The 18,679-nt window shown below is 44.4% G+C and overlaps 1 protein-coding gene across 2 annotated transcripts in view; it reads left to right on the top strand.

Annotated features, from left to right (window-relative positions):
* The window catches only part of RFX4 (regulatory factor X4), a 163,760-nt gene that overhangs the window by 59,970 nt on the left and 85,111 nt on the right, over positions 1-18,679 (top strand). For both annotated transcript variants that reach the window (XM_037846577.1, XM_037846576.1), the window contains exon 4: positions 7,159-7,282. In XM_037846577.1, the coding sequence (XP_037702505.1) occupies positions 7,159-7,282 (124 nt within the window). The remainder of the gene's footprint in view (positions 1-7,158; positions 7,283-18,679) is intronic.

The raw sequence follows: 18,679 nt of genomic DNA, 5'->3' as shown, positions 1-18,679 counted from the left end.
CAGGTTCAGCAAACACTAGCTGTGTGCCAGGCCTGTACCAGGCAACTCAGGGGCACAGGCCAGTTTTAATCCTTACGATACCCCTGTTGAGTAGGTAGGAATATTACCCCTACATTAAGAGGGGGCAACCAAGGCAGGTGACTGCATACAACAGAGGGTAATTGTCTGATTCTACCTGGGGTGGGGTTGAGGGGGTGCTGGACTCTCCTAAAAGAGCACTCAACCAAGAGGCCCAGCCCACATCAGGGTTCACTGGAACACTTTTCTGGTTGGTTTGTCTAAACAGCAGCAAATAATGGCCTTAACCTGTTGTTGCTGTTGTTTAATGAAATGGATTATTTTCTGTTTCCTTGCTTTGTTTGGGCCTTTTGTAGACTCAGGCTCAGATGTAACCAGAGCCTGCACAAGCCACACTCCACCACTTTGTACTTGTTTATTGTCTGGTGGTGTTCTCTCCTTGGCTGCCATCTTCCTACAGGAAGATTGTGGCTTTTTAAAGGCAAGCATAGGGATTATGTCTTCTTGTTCTCTGCTGCATTCTGTGGTGCCTGGTACGTAGTAGGTGCTCAGTGTTGCTGACTGGCTGACCAAATGAATGCCATCCCTAGCACACAGTGAGATCTTTACCTGAACTCATACCCTGAGCCTGGCTTTCCCCAGCCGGGAGATGTAGGGCAAGTACCCAAGCATCCATTTCTTCTTCCCCATCATGAGGATAAAGTTATCCACCCCGTGGGGTAGAGATAACAAATATGAACATCCCTGGCACAGTGTAAGCACTTGAAAATGTAGGTCAGATATGTTAATATTAACCAGGCTTTTCTTTTAATCACCTGGGACTTAAGATTAAAGACAAAACCAGAGTCCCTAGATCTGTGCAAAAGCCTGCTTTCCTACCTTCCCTCCTTCTCTCCTTTCCCCTCCTTCCTTCTGGAGTGTTTACCAGCTGTTCAGGGTGCAGTGCTAGGAGCTATGCTAATATCAACAGGAATTTGATTTGATCCCTGCCTTCAGAGGACTTTCAGACTAAGAAATAAAACATTTGCTGAATGTTCTACAATAACATAGAATAATACTGATAGTTATCATACATTCACCTTATGTCAGCTAGAATGCTGAGCGCTTTGTATGGAGTCTTATTTGGTCCTCACAGCAATCTTTGGAGGAGGGTATTTTTTCCTTCATTTTGCAGTTGAAAGAAGAGAGTACAAGTAACTTGTCCTTACTTGCGCTGCATGTAAGTGGTGTAGGCAAGAATCAAACTCAGCGATCCCTGACTCTAAAAGCAGCGCTTTTCAGTACTATATGCTACTGTCTCTGGGTGACAGCATAGAACCATAAAAAGGCTGGAAGCACTATAGCAGTCTCGGGACAATGGTGAGATCATTAGGAGCAGAAGATGTGTCTTCTCTATTGAAATGTTCTCCTACTCTAGGCATAACACAGTACCTGGCATCTAGAGCATTGCAACACTCTGCATGTTATCAAATGAATGAATAAGTGAATTTAGTAAGGGAGAAATGTTTAAGGAGTGACTAGCAGATGGGCTGGATGGGATTTAAACATAGTTTCATGCAAGGGAAATTTGAGTTGAGCCTGGAAGAGTGGAACCCAGTGGGGTTGGGAGGGGTTGTCTCTTGTGGTAGGAGGTGGCATATGGCGAGATGAGTTTGAAGAACAGTGAACAGTCCAGTTGGCAAGGAAAGGCTGGAAGAGTAGCGGGGGGTTCGGTAGTGGGGGCCTTGAATGCCAAGATGAAGAAGTTGGACTTCTGTGGGGGAGGCAAAGGGGAGCCATTGAAGGGTTTAGAGTACTGTCATGCTTTGATTGCTTAGCAAGCTCCCCCCAGCTTGTTTTTTACAGTCAGATCTCTCTGACCACCTCAATGATAAGTTACTACATTCAGCAAAAGCTTTTTAAAATCCGATTTTCTTTTCGTTGGTAAAATAGAAAAAAGTTTCTGGTCTAGATATGTCTGCAAAGAGTTGGGAAGTGGAAACTTTGAACTGACAGCCTGTGTGTACATTTAAGGAAACATAGGTTTAAAAGGATAACAGAGGGGAAGACTGCACAGTGCTGAAACATTTGCTCTTCATTGTCAAATGCTGATGCAAAGCTTCCTGGATGCTGAAACCTTGTGAGGAGGTCTTTTCAAAGATGTGTACTGTGGATAATAACTCACGTTAGCTAGAAGACAGTTCATTCTCTCTCCATAACAGGATGGGTTCAATTCAAATATGAGCAAGTTGTTAAATAGAAGATAAGAAAATGGAAGGAGTGGGGAATTTTTTTTTTGATCATTAAAAATATTCAGGTATAATGGAGCATTGTTCACCATGTCAGGCTAATGATGTCCTCTAAAAGAGAGGAGGAGAAAGGAAAATTTCATCAGATATAAGAGATAATTAATGGCGTTTCTTTCTGCCATGCCTTGGTCAGAGAAGCACACATTCCAATTAGCAACTTACAGTACATGCACCGACCCTCTGGATTCCGTAAGGAGGTTTGGGGAAAGGTGTCATGATGCTATTCCTGTGCAAACTCATCAAGTATCAAAGTTGCCTTCCATGCCAATTACATCTGTTCGTTCATACAACTTATTAAAATGCCTCATAGTCATAAACCACTAAGACACCTTGAGGCAAAGAGGAACAAAACGTGGGTACAAATGTAGACATGTAGAAGGCTCCAGCCTTTGACAGGTAGCTGCTTAATTAGCTCAGCCTGCGTGAACTTTGACTTACACCCAGCTGATTCAAATAGCTTATTGTTGCTCTGGGTTCCTTTAGTGTGATGTATTTTAACCCTGATCTATTAGGTCTCTTGGCCAGATATGGTGAGCAAACAAGCCATAAGAACAACAAACAGGACACAGGGGGTTAAGTGAAGTAACTAAATGAGGGAGGGGCCAGGAACTGACCATGGAGCCCGTACTCTTTACACTGCACTATGCTGACTTCAAAACCATTATCTTGCCCCTAACTTGCTTCTCCTTCCACATTTCTAATCATGGGGAATGGGGCGCCATTCATCCATTCAGCCATCCAGTTGGGAACCCTGGAGCTTGCCTTGATTACCCCCACTGTCCTCACATCTAGCAATGTGAGAGAGACCCACTCCCTAAATGTTGTCTCTGCCCCCACGGCCACCTCTTCAGCTTGTGCTCCATCATTTCTGGCCTGACTATCGTGGTAGCTTCTAACTGGTCTCATTTGTTCATTCATTCATTAAACAGATATTAACCAGTCAACTGCCATGTGCCAGGCTTTCCTAGACCACCTAGTCTAGCTGGCATAGAGGGGCCAGGAACTCTATGGAATATATTTCATCATGCCACTCCCATGCTTAAAAAAACTTAATTGGCTTCCCATCATTTTAAAAGATCATACACTACTTGCAAGATGAATATCTGAATGATTTAAAATGCATGTTGGTTGAATGTGTCCCTTGATTTTTCTGGCCAAAATAAATTTTAGGAAATTATTAGCAAAGATAAGCAAAGAGGGCTACTGTCTCCCCACCCCACCCCAGAGTTTATAATGCACAGAGTTCCAACTACCTAAATTGTATATGAATGAGGCTGGAAAATATTCCACAAAAGAATAGTCTAAAATGTTGAAGTGAGAACGTTTTAAGGAAATAATGTTATGGACCTCTCAGTAGCCTAAGATGAAACCTAAGAAACTTGGGTGTTATTTTGCCATCCTTCTATGTGCAATCCATTGCTGGTAAATAGAACACATTAAGCTTTAAATTAATGTTGTCTTTTTTGATGACATTATTATTATTCCTACAGATCCTAGAAACAGTTGGGTCTTCCTGCCTCCGAGCATATAATTTTTCAGTCCTCTTTGAGCACCACTCCATCAGCTTTTTCTGAAAAAAACATTTTTCATGATAACCCCTTCATTCAGGAATATAGGAATATGTGGGTTTGGTAAACTCTTGTGCCAGGTCATTTACTTTTGTGTGGCATTTAAAGATCCTCCAGTTCTCCCCGATATAGTTCTTTCCTTTTAGGTACCCCCTTCACAAGCCCACCCGTCCACTCAGGCCAGTGTCTTCATCACCCAAAGCACATGCCACATTCATCTCTCTTCCATGATGTTCCTCCTTCCCGGCACTCCCTCCACCCACCACAGTGGTTTGCAGTGACAAACTGTCCTATATGCTACCTGCATGACTATAGGCAAATGAATTCCACTCTCTGAGCCTCAGTTTCTTCATCTGAAACATGGAGGTAATACCTACCTCATAAGTTATTGTGAACATCTAATGAAATGATGGGTACCCAGTGCCTGGCACCTAGTAAGAGCTTTGTTGTTAAAAAGTTCCAGTCCCAATTCCTCCATGAAACCTTATCTACTCTCGTTTCCACACTAATATCTCCGTCTTCCCACCTTCAACGGTACCTAGGGTCAGTAGTTGATAGTGCTAAAATATTCTGCTTCTTATGCATTATTTTCCCCAAATAAATTGCAGAGTCAACTGAGGCCCAGACTGTGTCTTAGGCCAGCACAAGGGCCTGTGGGAGCCAGAAGAAGAACAGAGAATAGGCTGGTATAAGAAAAACAAGGAGGAGTGAGGACTCTGGCCAACTCGAGGGCACACGTAGCACAAGCCAATTATTGTCATGCAGGAATACAGGCCCAGTGTTGCCAGAGCTCAGCTTTTTTCAAAAGAATCCAGAAATCCACATTCTTAGGTGAAATGTCCTGAATTTCAAAAGTTGGGCCCAGACTGTTCAAGCCAACAAAGCATGTGTGGGAGACGCTGGTTTGTGGCCGCTGTCTTACTCAGATGGCCCCTACGTATTTGCCCATAAGCTGATTATTTAGAACTCTGAACTCATTTTCATAGAGAAACAATACTGTGAATGGCAGGTAGGGGTCCAGGCTAATCTAACAGGCTGATTTTTTTTTTTTTTTAAATAATAAACTTTATTTTTAGAGCATTTTAAATTTACAGAAAAATTGCACAGAAAGTAGAGAGAACTCCCATATACCAATCCTGCCCCCCTCTCCAACGTAATTTCCCCTATTAGTAACATCTTACATAATCTGGGCTGATTTTATACTGCACCTGAAGTTTAGGACAGTCCCAAGGAAGCCAATCTCTATGTGAAGCCATTTTCCTACAGGAAGATTTAGAGTCCCAATTTATTATATTGGGGACACATACACTGGAATAGAAACCCTTTAAGGACAGGGACTTTGTTTTGTTCACCACTGTTTCCTTAATGTTTAGAACACTGCATAGCCATTCAGTAAATATTTGTTGAATGAAAGATTAGCCGTGTCTTCATCCATCTGTCCATCACTAATCTCTTCACTGTAGGCAAACAAGGACTGTTTTCTCACTATGGCACCCCCCGTGCCTGGTGTGTGTGAGATCAGTAAATAGTCCTTTGGTGACTAAATGACTGAAACAATCTATCCATCGAACATTTATTGAGTACCTATTATGTGCTAAAGAATATGCTTGCCTTTGACTATACAGAGATGAATCAGACACTATCCCAGCCTCAAGGATTCGGTTGCTGAGAAAGGATTGCATAAACTATTTCCTGGAACCTTTCTCAGATTCATTGGGAGTTACTCAGTGTTCCCCTTCCCAGAAGAGGGGGCGTGATGAGATGTCCTGAGACCATTCAGCATCAGACTGCTTCTCTTACCCGAGTGACCCCAAGGTTGTACTCTTCCATGGGGTTTGACTATGAAATGCCTGAGCTGATACTCTTTCCAACTGCATGTCAGAACTTCACAGCCAAATGAGGGCTGGCCTTTCAAGTGGGCACTTGGGAGGCCGTGTCCTCATTCCACCCCAGTTACAACACTACTGGACCACTTCTTTGGCAAGTGCCCTCAAGGGAGTGAGAAGCTGCTTGAGGACATTTATTACATTGCTTTAGAATCATGCCTTCTTTTAGACACCCCCACCAAAAAAAAGTTTGGGGGAAAAAAGGTTATCCCAGTCACTTTATCCCCCAAACTTGGTTACAAATGACTTTGGGCTGTTTCCTAAAATCTAATTCATGATCAAAGGTGAAACATTTTCCATTGGTGAGTTCACTGAGCTCCAAAGACTCCAAAGAGAGGACCCAAAGACAGGTCCTCAAATTGCTGTGTGTCACAGTGGCTTTGTAGGAAGAGGTACTTAACCTTCCAATGTGTCTGTGATAAAGGAGGCCAGACTCATTTGGATTCCCAAGTTCCAATGTTTGGATTAAAGAAAAAAAAAAAAAAGACAAATTGTATCTAGTTTGCTTTTATGTCCCCAATATCTAGCACAGAGTCTGGACAATAGGCACCCAAAACTGTATTATGGAGAGGAAAAGTGAATGACGATGCGGTCTAACGTCTACCAAGTGCTCACCACGTGCTAGGGACTGTGCTGGGTGCATGTCATGTGTTACTTCACCTGGTCATCACAGTAACCTGAAAAGGAAACAGGCCCAAGGTTAAATAACTTGCCTAAGGTCACAAAGCTGGAAATGGCAAGGCTGGGATTTGAACGCAGGTGGAGAGTTCCCACCCTTACCCCTAAACTGTGCTCACTAAGAAGGCAATGGGCGTAACATCGTATAATCCTAACACAGCAGAGGAGCAGGCAATCCTAAAGAAATCATGAGGCCCAACACCCTACTGTGGTCATGAAGTTTCCCTTCAGTCAGTGGTTCGTAGCTGCCATCCCACTGCTCTTTTCAGCCAAGAAGGTCCAAGACGTTGGCACCAGCATCCTTTGCCTTTTTCCCATTAGAAGTGGACTCACAAGCAGGTGGTGATCCGAGGCCTGGCTGAGTGGGGTGTTTCCAGGCCCTGTTAGTTTTTGGAGTTTCACAGGAACCTGCCTGATCTCCCCAGAATGGGGCCAGGCCAACAACTACACAGGGGAGAAGGATTGGGAATTTGGGCTGGAAAACTGACCTGGGGTCCTACCCAAAGGGGCCAGGGGTTCTGATGCCTGCCAACCTACCCCCTCCAGGCATGGCGTCAGTCAGGTTGCTTTGTCTTCCTGGGCCTCAGTTTCCCCATTGGAAGGACGCGTCGTTTCCAGCGTCTGCCTAGCTCTGGAGGAGAACTAGGAAGAACGGACTCTTCTTGAGGGTGGCAGGTAACACATCGGTCACCTTTGCTCTTTGGGCATCCGTTTCCCCAGGTTGGAGGAGAACTATGAGATTGCAGAAGGGGTCTGCATTCCCCGCAGCGCCCTCTACATGCACTACCTGGATTTCTGCGAGAAGAACGACACCCAGCCCGTCAACGCCGCCAGCTTCGGAAAGGTGAGTCCCGGTCTCCCCAGGCTTCCTCCTTCCTTTTCCTTTTAGTGATTTATGCATGGTTGTTAATCACTTTAAAACACCTTAACTGTTTCTTTCTAAAGTTACCTAAGTAAATAATTTGCTGTAAAAAATTCAAATAATTCAGAAATGTTACAAAGTCAGAAGGGAATGTCTCCTCTGAATTTCCCCAGTTCTTAATTTGCAGGAAGTAGCTTCTTTTCTCTGACAAGCAAATCTTGAACTCTCAGGTGCCTTGTGTGTATGTTAATGAGCCAGGGACAGGCAAGCTGCTTGGCTTAATAAGGTGGAGAGCTTGGAGAAACTAGGAAATGGCTCTGTATCATTAGACTTGAAGTTTGGGGGTCCCCAGCTAGGGGTGGTACTATTTGAAATGTAACCTCAGGCCTGATAGTTCCCTATCCAGGCTATGATAGAAATGTGTGCCACACTTAGGGCTGTGGCTACAAAAAATTGTTCCCAATGATCTTTCCTATAAAATAGGCCAAAGGAAGCTACTGGGGCATTCTTTAGACTGATCACTTATTTGGATGAAAGTCTAGACTTTAACCAAAAAATGCCCAATTTGGTTTGATTCAATACATCTAAACTCTTCCTCCTTTTATTAGCTTCTTTGTTCTAAGCATCCTTTTTAATGGATCTGCCTACAAAAATAAACAGGCTTGTTCCACACCACTGCTCCTTCCTAGTTTTCTGAGTGCAGGTGTGACAGGGACTGAAATGGCAGGAAGAGGTCAGCATCACAAGGTCTAGGTTCAGATCACTGACAGTTAGATCATCAGCAGGAAAAAACAAAACAAAACAAAAACAAAGAGCAGTGTCAGCCCCCAGCCAACCCCTGTGGAGAGTCCAAAATCAGAGTGGCAGAGAACTGACTCCACTCGGCAAGTGGGAAGATGCTCTGTGGTGACTTAGGGAGGGGAAAATGGTTTTTGTGATGAATTAATGCTATTTATCCAATATGAAAAATACTTTTTAAAAAGTCAGTGGGGAAACTGCCTTCGCTATTTCATTTATTCATTTCTTCAGTGCATCAGTATTTGCTGAGACGGGCTGTGTGGTAGATGCTGTGCTAGACAGCAGGACCCAGGAAGGAGCCTGGGAAGGCTCAGCTGTGGAGGGGCTCACAGTCCAGGGCAGGACTTGTTTCCTCAGCGGGTGGGAGAAGGAAGGGCGCACCATGAATGCATGTGATAACAGAGCTTGGGCAGGGGTCTGCAGTTCTGGAACATTCACTCACCTCCAAATGACCCTTGCCAAAATAGGGAGCCCAGACGAAGCTTTAGGAATGCCGAGTCTCCTGGACTTATCACTTCACCTCTCTGGGCCTCCTCTGTCTCAGCTGTGAGAAGGGAAATTAATTAACCCTTCCTTTCTTCATGGAGGTGTTGCAAGATTCAAGTGAGATGATGTCAGTGAGATGACGTAAGGTTTGACTCAGTCATCCGGTAACTCAACAAATATTTACTAAGCACTAACCATGTGCTGTTAAAACTGTTGTTCTGAATTCTCCATGAGATGTTTGTGCAGGGACACAAAGAGCTGTTAGCTTAGATTCTGCAAAAACTAACCCTCACCATTTCTAGAAACTTCGGTTGGCCTGTGTAAGGACTCTATTCCTTTATTCTCAAATACTTTGTAACCCTGTTGTCAGCTCAGGGGTTTCCTTGAGCTCCTGATCTGGGTAGATTCAGTGTAACAGCCCCCCCTCCAACCCGCTCCCCTCCTCAATTCCATCCCTATGTCTCTAGCGTGCCCTAAGATTTCAGCAAACCCCAGGTACTTACGTTCTCAGGGGCATCTTGACGTGGAACCCCTGCTTCCGTAAAAGCTACACTCGTGGCTGTTTAGCATAAACAAAATTAAAATTAAACAAAATTAAAAATTCAGTTTCTTGGTTGTACCAGCCACGTTTCAAGTGCTCAGTAACCACACGTGGATAGGAGCTCCCATGTTGGACAGCACAGAATAGAACCTGCCCATCATCACAGAAAGCTCTGTTGGACAGCCCTATCCCACTGTGACCCAGGGATGCAACTCAGCCTCCTCTTTGCTTTTCATAACACCATCCACAGAAAGCACCTGTGAACTCAGTAGACTGAACTTTAGTGGAAGGGTTTACATCCCAAGTGGAGTCCCGTGGGAAAGAAACCCCATCTCAAAATGCCCTTCAGCCTTCCACAGCAGGGCACGCTTACTGGTCCTCCAGCTCCCAGTGTCCCACAACTAATTCCAGCCATTCTCTACTCTGCGCTCTCCTCTTCCCTCCTCCTCCTCTGCCTCTCCTCCGCATCCCCTCCCTTTTCTCTCCCCATCCTTCTTGGGACAACCCCATCAAATTTCCTCTGTTCTCGGATCCTTGGTGCCTGCTGGCATCTGTGCCGATAGGTCTCTTTTACCCCAAGTGGCTTTTCAAAAAATTTTCCCAAACAATAACTGTTTACTCCCTAAGAAGAATTATAGTGCCAGCTGTTCCAAAATAGTCATTAAAGAGGCATCCTAGCCCGATCTTGTCTTCAGTCCAAAAGCAAGGAAATGCTCTAATGGTACTAAAAGCACAAATGTAAAACTCTCTTTGCCGATGCCTGGCCATCGCTATCAAATACATTTTGGGAACTGGGAATGTGCAGCCTCAGGACATGGAAGGTGCCCACCGAGGGTTCCACACTGAGCCTGTCGAATTGAAATCCCAGACACATTTGCCCTTCCTGAGCGCTCTCAGCATGCTGCAGCTGCCACCTCCTTGAGAGAAAGGGGCTAGTTGTTCTGCAAAACCTTGGGGCGTAATCGTGGTCAGTCTTTATTTGAGCAGATCGGTCTGAACTCATGATTCATCTATGAACTTTTAACTCAGAGCAGGCGAGAGTCAATATTTCACCTTGGTTTTTAGAAGAAAAAATAGATTGGTGGTGGTGTCCCCACCATGCCTGCAAGTGGCCTGAGGTGGAACAGACGTCAGTGGTAAAGCTCTCCCTCTATGTCTCCTTGCTGGGATCCCGCTCTTGATAAAGTTGGTGGCTACAGTTGCTCTGCTGCAAGTAAGATTTTAATATGAATCCTCTCTCCAAGACTGTGGCTAAGCTGCATAAGCATTAGCTTCCAGTAAATGGTATATTGACTTTGGGAGTTGCAGAGAGTGCTCAAGCTTCTAGCTGACCTGATCTCGTGGCCACTTTTGCTGCTGCCTAGGGTGATGAAAGGTCATGCACTTGGAGCCCCTTAACCTTTCTGAGCTCCCGTTTCTAAACCTGTAGCCAAATTACTCACTGGACAAAATGAGACAGCTGAAGAGAGCATTTTTAAAAAAACTGTCAAGTGCTCTACTAACGGAAGAAATTATTACCTAAAATTGGGCCTACTCCATCCCGTCTCCTCTATTGCCTTACCAAACTTTATTTTTCTTTATAGCATCTATCACTACCTGAACTATCTCTTGTATATATGAGCTCTAAGTTGCTTATATTTGTCTGTCTCCTCCTCTAGAATAGAAGGCCCATGAGGTCAGGGACTTTGTCATCTTTGTTCACTGTGTTTCCCTAGCACCAGCACAGCATCCAGCACATAGTAGGCCCTCAGATATATGTTGAAGGTTGAATGATTTAGATTATTACTGTTTGCCAGGGACCATGTCAATCATTTCACATAGGCGAATTTGCTTAACCCTCATGATAACCATAGGAGATTGGTATTATATCCATTTTTCACTAACCTTCACTGGGTAGAGAGGTGCAAGTGGAAACTGGCTGTGTTTTTACTTGCTTTGAAGTGCTGCCTTCAAAGTCCCCTGTACAGCCTTCCTGCTCTGCCCTCGGATGACATCGCGGGGAAGTCCCACAGCATCTAACCAGGTTCAGCCCTCAGCTCTGTCTTGGCTGGATAGTTACAACTCCTTCTCCAGTATTAAAACATTCAGTTCAGTCCAATTTAAAACTTCCATCTCACACGCAAGTCTGAGCTGCTCCCTCTTTGTAGCTCTCAGTTTGCTCTGGGAAAGAGGGGTGGGGTCTGCTCTTCCTCTCTCCTCTTTTGATGGGGAATGAGGTGGTGGGAACGGGGACAAGAGTGGCCATGACCAGTTGAAGCTCTCCAAGGGCTCCTCCTCACTGTTGGAGGCCTCTGCTAGGACTGTCATCCCTACGCGGGGGGCTGGGGGTCCCCGTGCGTGCTGGCTGAAGGGGCTGCTCTTCAGAAAATTCCTCCCGCCCCCCCCACCCTCCACTGCCTGCTCCTGCCCCTCGCCGAGGACTCACTCTGTGGCTCCGCTTCTGTGTCTGAGGATTTTGACCAGTTTGCTGCCCGTTTAGTGTCACCCCTGATTCTGAGAGACTCCAGATGAGCCCCCGCAGGCGTGACCGGCTTCTGGAACAGGCCGAACTCGGTGAAGTCTAAACAGGAAATGGCTTTACTTTTTTCTAGTCGTTCTTCAACCAGGCTACGGCCAGACTCTCTTTTCTGACCCCTGATGGTTTCATGGCAGGTTTAATAGCTTTTTGATTATATGAACATAAGCCTCTTTTCAATAATTTGGACTCTCTTGTATATATTAAAAAGTCCAGTGCAATCCAATTTAAAACTGCCGTCTCATGTCCACTTTAAAGCTCCTCCGCTGCTCCAGCTCAGGCCTGGCGCTGTGTGGCCTGGGACCTGCTGTGGGGAAGCGGAGAACCTAGTCTGGCCTCTGCAATTCTCTCACTTTTCCCTCCTGCCGCTGGCTCCTCCAGGCTCATCAGGTTAAGAAGAATACTTTCAAAATGATAACCCTAGTTCTCCAGCAAAAGGAGTAAAATAAATTTTTAGAGAACAATGGAACTGTAAATTGAAACACACACAGCTCACAGTAATTAAATGGGCCTACACTTGATGTTATACCCAGTTACACTGCCCAAGCTTATTAACAGGAAATTCTTTTTAATAGATGGTGGAAGCGTTTAGTTCTAATTTAGAGCACAACGTTCTTGGAGTCCTCATAAAATTAATCAAAACAGTAATACTTATATAGGGCTAGCACTGTTGCAAGCACTTTGCATATATCAACCCCATCTAATTCTCCAAACAACTCTATAAAGCAGTGTTGTTATTGTCCCCATTTTGTAGATGGGCAAACTGAGTCCCAGAAAATTTGGTAGTTTGCTCAAAGTCATACACTCAGCAAGTGGTGGATCTGGGATATGAACCAGGACAATCTGGCTTTAGAGTCATCCATTTCTTGAACATCTCATTTACACAGAACCAGTTATTTGGGGGGTAGGGGTTGGGGAGCAGATATTCTTTTGACTTGGGTCACCTGGCGACCTCCTAGTTGATGGATTTGGGAGAGAAGTCTCTGCTTCTCTCCCTGTCAGGAGTCAAGTATACTGGTCATCACAGTGAGAAATGTACCCTTACATCTTCCCAAGCAGGGTGTTCTAGGCAGTGTGGAATCCTTTCAGTATTTCCAGTATTTTCCAATATTGCTGCTTCCTTCCTTGGATCCACCCATTGATCTGTCATTCACTGATCTTGTGTCCCTCATGGGCCCAACGCTGTGCTGGGTGATGGGGTACGGAGTGGAGAGGATGGGTCTCGGCCCTCAAGAGGAGGGGCCTGCAGAGGGACATTTGCACATGAATAACTGCAAAACCAGGTGGCAACTGTGCCTCCTGAGCTGTGAACACACAAGGTGGGAACAAAGCAGAGGAGGGGTCTGTCACCTTCTTGGGGGTGGAGGGTGAGGGTGAGGGGCAGCCTGAGGACCAAGCTGGTCCTGGAAAATGCCCAGGTGCTAAGCATCCCCCTCCCGGACCCACAGCTCTGAAGATCCATGGAAGCTGAAGTGGGCATTTTAATTTCACCAAATGCATCTTTCTTCTGCTTTTCCATTGGTCTTTTGGGAACCTCTAAAAAGAAAAGATTCTGTCTGCACAAAGATGGAGGCTCACTATACTTAGCCAACAAGCTAAGCCTTTTCAGAAAGAAAACTGGGCCTCAGATTTCTGAGCAAAGAGAGGATCTCTAACTTACAAATGGGTTGTTTTCCAAGCATTTGTAACATGTATTCCAGGGAATTTTAAAGGTGAAAGAATGTCTTCTTCAACCAACATTTATTGAGGGTCCTCCATTTGCTGTTTGACAGGGGTTTCCAATAATGCTGGGTTTTAAGCCCTGGGCTATAGGATTTATCACCCTTAACTTGGTGTATGACCATGGACATGTTCCTTACCCTCTCTGAACGTCAGTCCTTCTATCTATCAAATAGGAAAGTTAATCTCTGAGCATTTGAAGATCCTCACCATATTAGCCCACCCAAAATACTTTTCAACTAGAAATCATAATGTAATAATTGTTAACCCTGACTCTGCTCCAGTCCCTGGGCCAAGCATTTAATCCTCATACAACCCTGTGAACTGGATGCTATTTTAATTCCAATTTTAAGGTGAGATAGTTGACTGCAATTTCAGATTTCTTTTCAATGCAAGAGGTTAAACACTGGAACCTTCTCTGTGAGGTATATCTTAGATGAAATATATGTTAAGAATTGCATTGAGGCTATGAATAAAAGATATCTTTCCCTATCTCTGAACTGTGGCTTACATAAATTAATGGTTCTACTTTTCTTCATATAAAATGAGTTCAGGAGATGCTAACCCATGCTGGTTTGACAGCTTCATGAGTGTCAAGGACTCGGGCTTCTTCTCTCTTTATGCTCTGCCATCCTTAGCAGATGGCTTCAAATGTAACATAATGTAACAATTATTACATTATGATTTCTAGTTGAAAAGTATTTTGGGTGGGCTAATATGGTGAGGATCTTCAAATGTCCAAAATGGCTGCTGGACACTGAAGGCCATATTCCAGGCAGGAGGTAGAAGGCAGGAGGTGAGGGGAGAAAGGGCGAAACTCCTCGCCGAGTCAGCTTTCTTGAGGAACTTTCCCAGAGCCCTGCCCAGTAATTTTCCCTTGTATTTCATTGGCTACCCTTGGCTATCAGGAGGCAGGAAAATGTAGTTCATTGCCACAGTTCAGGATCCTGAAAGAGTGTAAGGTATATTCTCAAGTTATGAGCCCGTGGGAAGCACCATGAGTGGTTAAATGTGATTACTGAAGACTGTGGGAGGGTGGTGTTATTTACAGTCAGCAATTTGTTGAACTTTTCACAAAGAGGCAGATTTATGGGTAGGCACTAGACAGTTATTACGTAGTGTAATTTGAATATGTGGAGAAGGCCATTTAGCCCTGCAAATATACCTCCCCTGAAGGCTTGCTGATGTCTCAGATTCCTCAGTCATTTTATTTAAGTCCATAAAAGTGCAACTAGAACAGAAGAGGATAATTCATTAATACTTAGTTACTAACACCTTGGTATGAATAAACTTAATCTATTGAGGGAACCTGGAGACAGCTTCATTTTCCAGATGTGGAAATTAAGACTCAGAGGGATTGAATGGTTTTCCCAAGGTCATATTTAATGGCAGGGCTGGGCCTGGAACCCAGGTCTCTTCCTGGGCGTTGGATGTGGAAGGGAGGTTGGGTGGAAAGAGAGAGCACTGGACAGACACTCTCTGTGGAAAAGGAACACCCCTAAGAGGGAGGCAGCCTGAAGGAAAGGAAGCTGGAGCCAAGATGCAATTTCATAAAGCGAATTTATTTCTATCTTGACTTTTTTCTGATAATAAAGACCTGAGGGAATTGGCAGTTTGGGCTGTGAGTGACTCTCCCTTGAATATTTGGCTCCTTCCACCCTGCTGGCAGTGTTTGGGCAAAGCAGAAAAAGCCAAGAGTGTTTTGGGGACCTGTGCAGCCACACATACCTGGAACAGAGACGAGATGAAAGATTCCTCTGGCTTTATGTAACTTCCCTCCTCCTCGAGATTTCTTCAACCCGCTCATCCACGCTTTCTGCCCAGACCTAGAATCTCCTGCACATCTCTGGAGGGCACACAGCAGCAGGTGAGGACATTCTTGAAGCACCGTTAGGATCTTTCAGTGACGGTCATCTTCCAATTTTCAAATGAAAAGAAAAAATAAGTACATGGATAGAATTTCCTCTATTTTGAATTCTTGCATATGTTTTTCTTAACCTTTGGTATCTGCTGTTGAGTGTCCATGTCAGAATGTCTGATTTCACACCAGATTGCATATTTTGTTATTTTAGGTATCTTTAGTGTAGTGCAGTGTAAAAGTTCTGAAGTCAGACTGCTTAGGTTTGATTCCCAGCTACTCCACTACCAGCTGAGGGAATTCAGGCAATTTCTTAATCTCTCAGGGCCTCAGTCTTCTCGTCTGTAAGATGGAATAATGATAGCAACCACCCAGAGAATTGCTGAGATAATGAGTGCAGAACGGCTCAGTACAGTATCTGGTAAATACAAACACTCAATACATGTTGACTGTGATTATGATTTCAGTTTACTACAGCAACACCTCATGACCTTCATACGTCATGTTTTTAATATATCACCACTAACCTATCAATGTTTCAAGCCTTCTAGGTTTTTTCCCTTCTGAACAATTTTGAGAATAACTGTTCTAAAAATTTCCTACCTCACACACATTGCCATCACCACCCTCACCTTCTTATTATCATCTTCAGAATCATTCCTTTTTTGACTTAACCTGTATCTTATGTAACTCACCTCGTTCCAGCTAAATCGGCATGTGATGACTGTCTTTTCTCAAACTCACGTGTGTGACATGTTTTCCATTGGCCTAAGGGTAGTTCTGGGTTCACATTCGGATTTTTGTATTTCTTGCCGTGGCCACCTGTAGTACCATTCAAGGGGAAACAGATTAACTGTTACCCTCCTAGCCTCGGGTTTTTTCACAGAATCCTTCATCAATCCATAGGCATGATTTGAAATTCCACTTCTGTCTCATTTGACTAGATATGAAACTCTTGTAGAAGCTTTGAAATTTCTCTTGGGGAATTGCCTGTGGGACCTGAAGCACATTCTACCCCCCGTCTTCCCTCCCCCCACCACCCAGTGCCTGGCACCTATTAGGTACCGCAGAAAACAAAACAAAACAAAACAAAAGAGTGTTGAATGAATAGCATTATAGCGGCATTGTAAAGTTACTCTGGAAAACACCCATTTTAAAATAAAAGCATTGAGCTAGGATGTTTAAAAATTCTTATTTATACAACAGGGTTTAATTGTATTTTCTTTTCTGAAAAAAAGGGGCTAGGTTTGTTGTCAGAAAGAAAGTTGGTACTCTGCTTTCAGATTTAAAGTTGTGGCAATTAGAATCCCTTTAGCCAATCTCTTTCCCTAACCATCTCTTTCATGTTCAAAAAATTTTTTAAAAGAAGCCATAAATTATCTGCCATATATGGTTATAAAACAGCAACTTGTCATGGTGCCGAATTTCTAATTTCTTGCCATTTGAAAATCCCCTCTTCTTTTCCCACACCCAAATGATCCCTGAAACGAGACCCACAGCTCTTATTTTTAAGCTGTTATAAGCATACTTAACTCTTTCTGTACAAATGAGTTTTGTCTCCTTCAAAGTGTGGGAGTATATACTCTTATTCCATTGTATTGGGATTTATTTTGGCTCAATCCTTGTTGGTGGCAAATTCTGAGAGTGGATTGAATTTTTGGAAACTGCCAAAAGCCTCTTTTCAGAGCTGTTCCTGCTGACCAAGTTTGGAGATCAGGTTGGATAGAGACCATATGGTTTGAGGTCAAAATCAAAGCCCATCTGTAGAGTGATAAGTGGCTTTCCTGTGTGGCCCAAGGTGGCTCCTGAGGCCGGCTCGGGAGGATGTCGGCAGGTTCACACATGGTCAGCGGATGCTCTGCTGGCTCCCTGTGTGTCTGCCCAGGTGAAGAGGAGGAGAAAGAGTGGAACCAGATTCCTGGGTCTTCCACCTGCCAGCACCTGTGGATCTGAACAGCCCTGGTTAAGGCTGTAAAATGAGCTTCATTATACTTTCCTTCGGGGTTGTTTTTAGGATAAAATTTAACACCGAGTGTAAAACACCTACTTTGGTGCATGGTGACTCCTCGTGCTCAGCGGAGGTTGGTTTCTTCTTTTCACCTTTCCCTTCCTTATCTTAAAAGAGGGCAGTTGTTCAGCAACATTGTTTCAGGAGTATTTGCTCAAAGCTCATTCACGTTTCGTAAAAACCGCACCCACGAGATTCTGTAAGGGTAGCCTGCGCGCTGTGTTTCCTTTAGCCTCGAGCCGTGTGTGGTAGGGAGAGAAGAATGGATGGAGGACACGAATAACTTGATGTCACCACCTAAAAAAGAATCCCAGCAGGCCCAGAGAGTAGTGCTCCCAGCATCCCTGCTTCCCACCCCCGGCCCTGTGGAGCCCCCAGCCCTGTCCGCCCAGGCTGAAAGAGAGAAGGGTGGGATTCACAAGGAATTAAAGGGAATTTGGAAGGCTGGGATGTTGCGGAATGTTAGATCAGTAGCTAGAACAGCATGTGGTGTTCTTTAGGCAGGCTTCATTGAATCCATACAAAAAAAGAAAGAGGGGCTGCCTGCCCGTCTGCTCATTTATCAAACAGTGAAGCTCAACTTTCACAGCTCCACAAAAGTGTTTTACTGTTTGCCGAGTCTTTCTCCAGAAATTAAAAGCTGAGCAGCCTTCACGGGGCTGAACTGACACTGCGTTTTGAGACTCAAACTAAATTGTGCTGGGCCTTTCAGATTAGGGGACCAGTTGATTATTTGGTGAAAGGAAAGGAGAAAAATTTGTAATTTGCAGCTCATAAGAAACATTAAAAAAAAAAAAAAAAAAGAAGCCAACCCCGCCTCCCCCTCTCCCAAGTTTGTGTTGTGTTGCAGCTAGAAAGAGGAGGTGTTATCTGCAGCAGCCCTTTCTCCCCTGGGAGCGGGAAAAGTCTTGACCTCCATTTGGACAGAATGTGATGTGGTGCGGCAGCGCCTCCTCCCACCCCCAACTCTTAACAAACTTCCTTTTCTCTTGATTTTTTAAATTTGAAATTAGCTTTTTCTCTTCTGAGGGGAGGAGAAGATGATTTGACTATCAGATTTTTAGGTTAAATATTTTAGGTTAAAGAATTTTCACAAATGCAGAAGTATATATTGCTTGGAAAACCATCATAGACCCCTGAAACCTGAAGACTGAATCAAATGGTAGAGTAAAAATTTTGTTAATGGAGAGAATGAGCCAGAAAAGAAGGATGGCTAGAGGAAGATGTAGTTTGGGGGCACAGAGGGGTGTTAGCGGATGCAGATTTGCTTGCTCCAGCCCCCACCCTCATGGCTGCTCACGCTTCTTCCCTCCAGCCAGTGGGGCTATAAAAGTCTGTTTAAGCTGAGCTCTTGCCCCCCACCCTTCCTCTGTTGCAGCTGACAAAGCCCCGGGAGATGAGCCTTGCGTCACTCAGACCACAGCCCAGTACCCATTCTTTAACTTCTTTGACCC

The sequence above is a fragment of the Choloepus didactylus genome, chromosome 8 (assembly GCF_015220235.1).
Source record: "Choloepus didactylus isolate mChoDid1 chromosome 8, mChoDid1.pri, whole genome shotgun sequence".
NCBI lineage: Eukaryota > Metazoa > Chordata > Mammalia > Pilosa > Megalonychidae > Choloepus > Choloepus didactylus.
The sequence above is the reverse complement of the archived record's forward strand: the minus strand, read 5'-3'. Positions and strand labels throughout refer to the sequence as shown.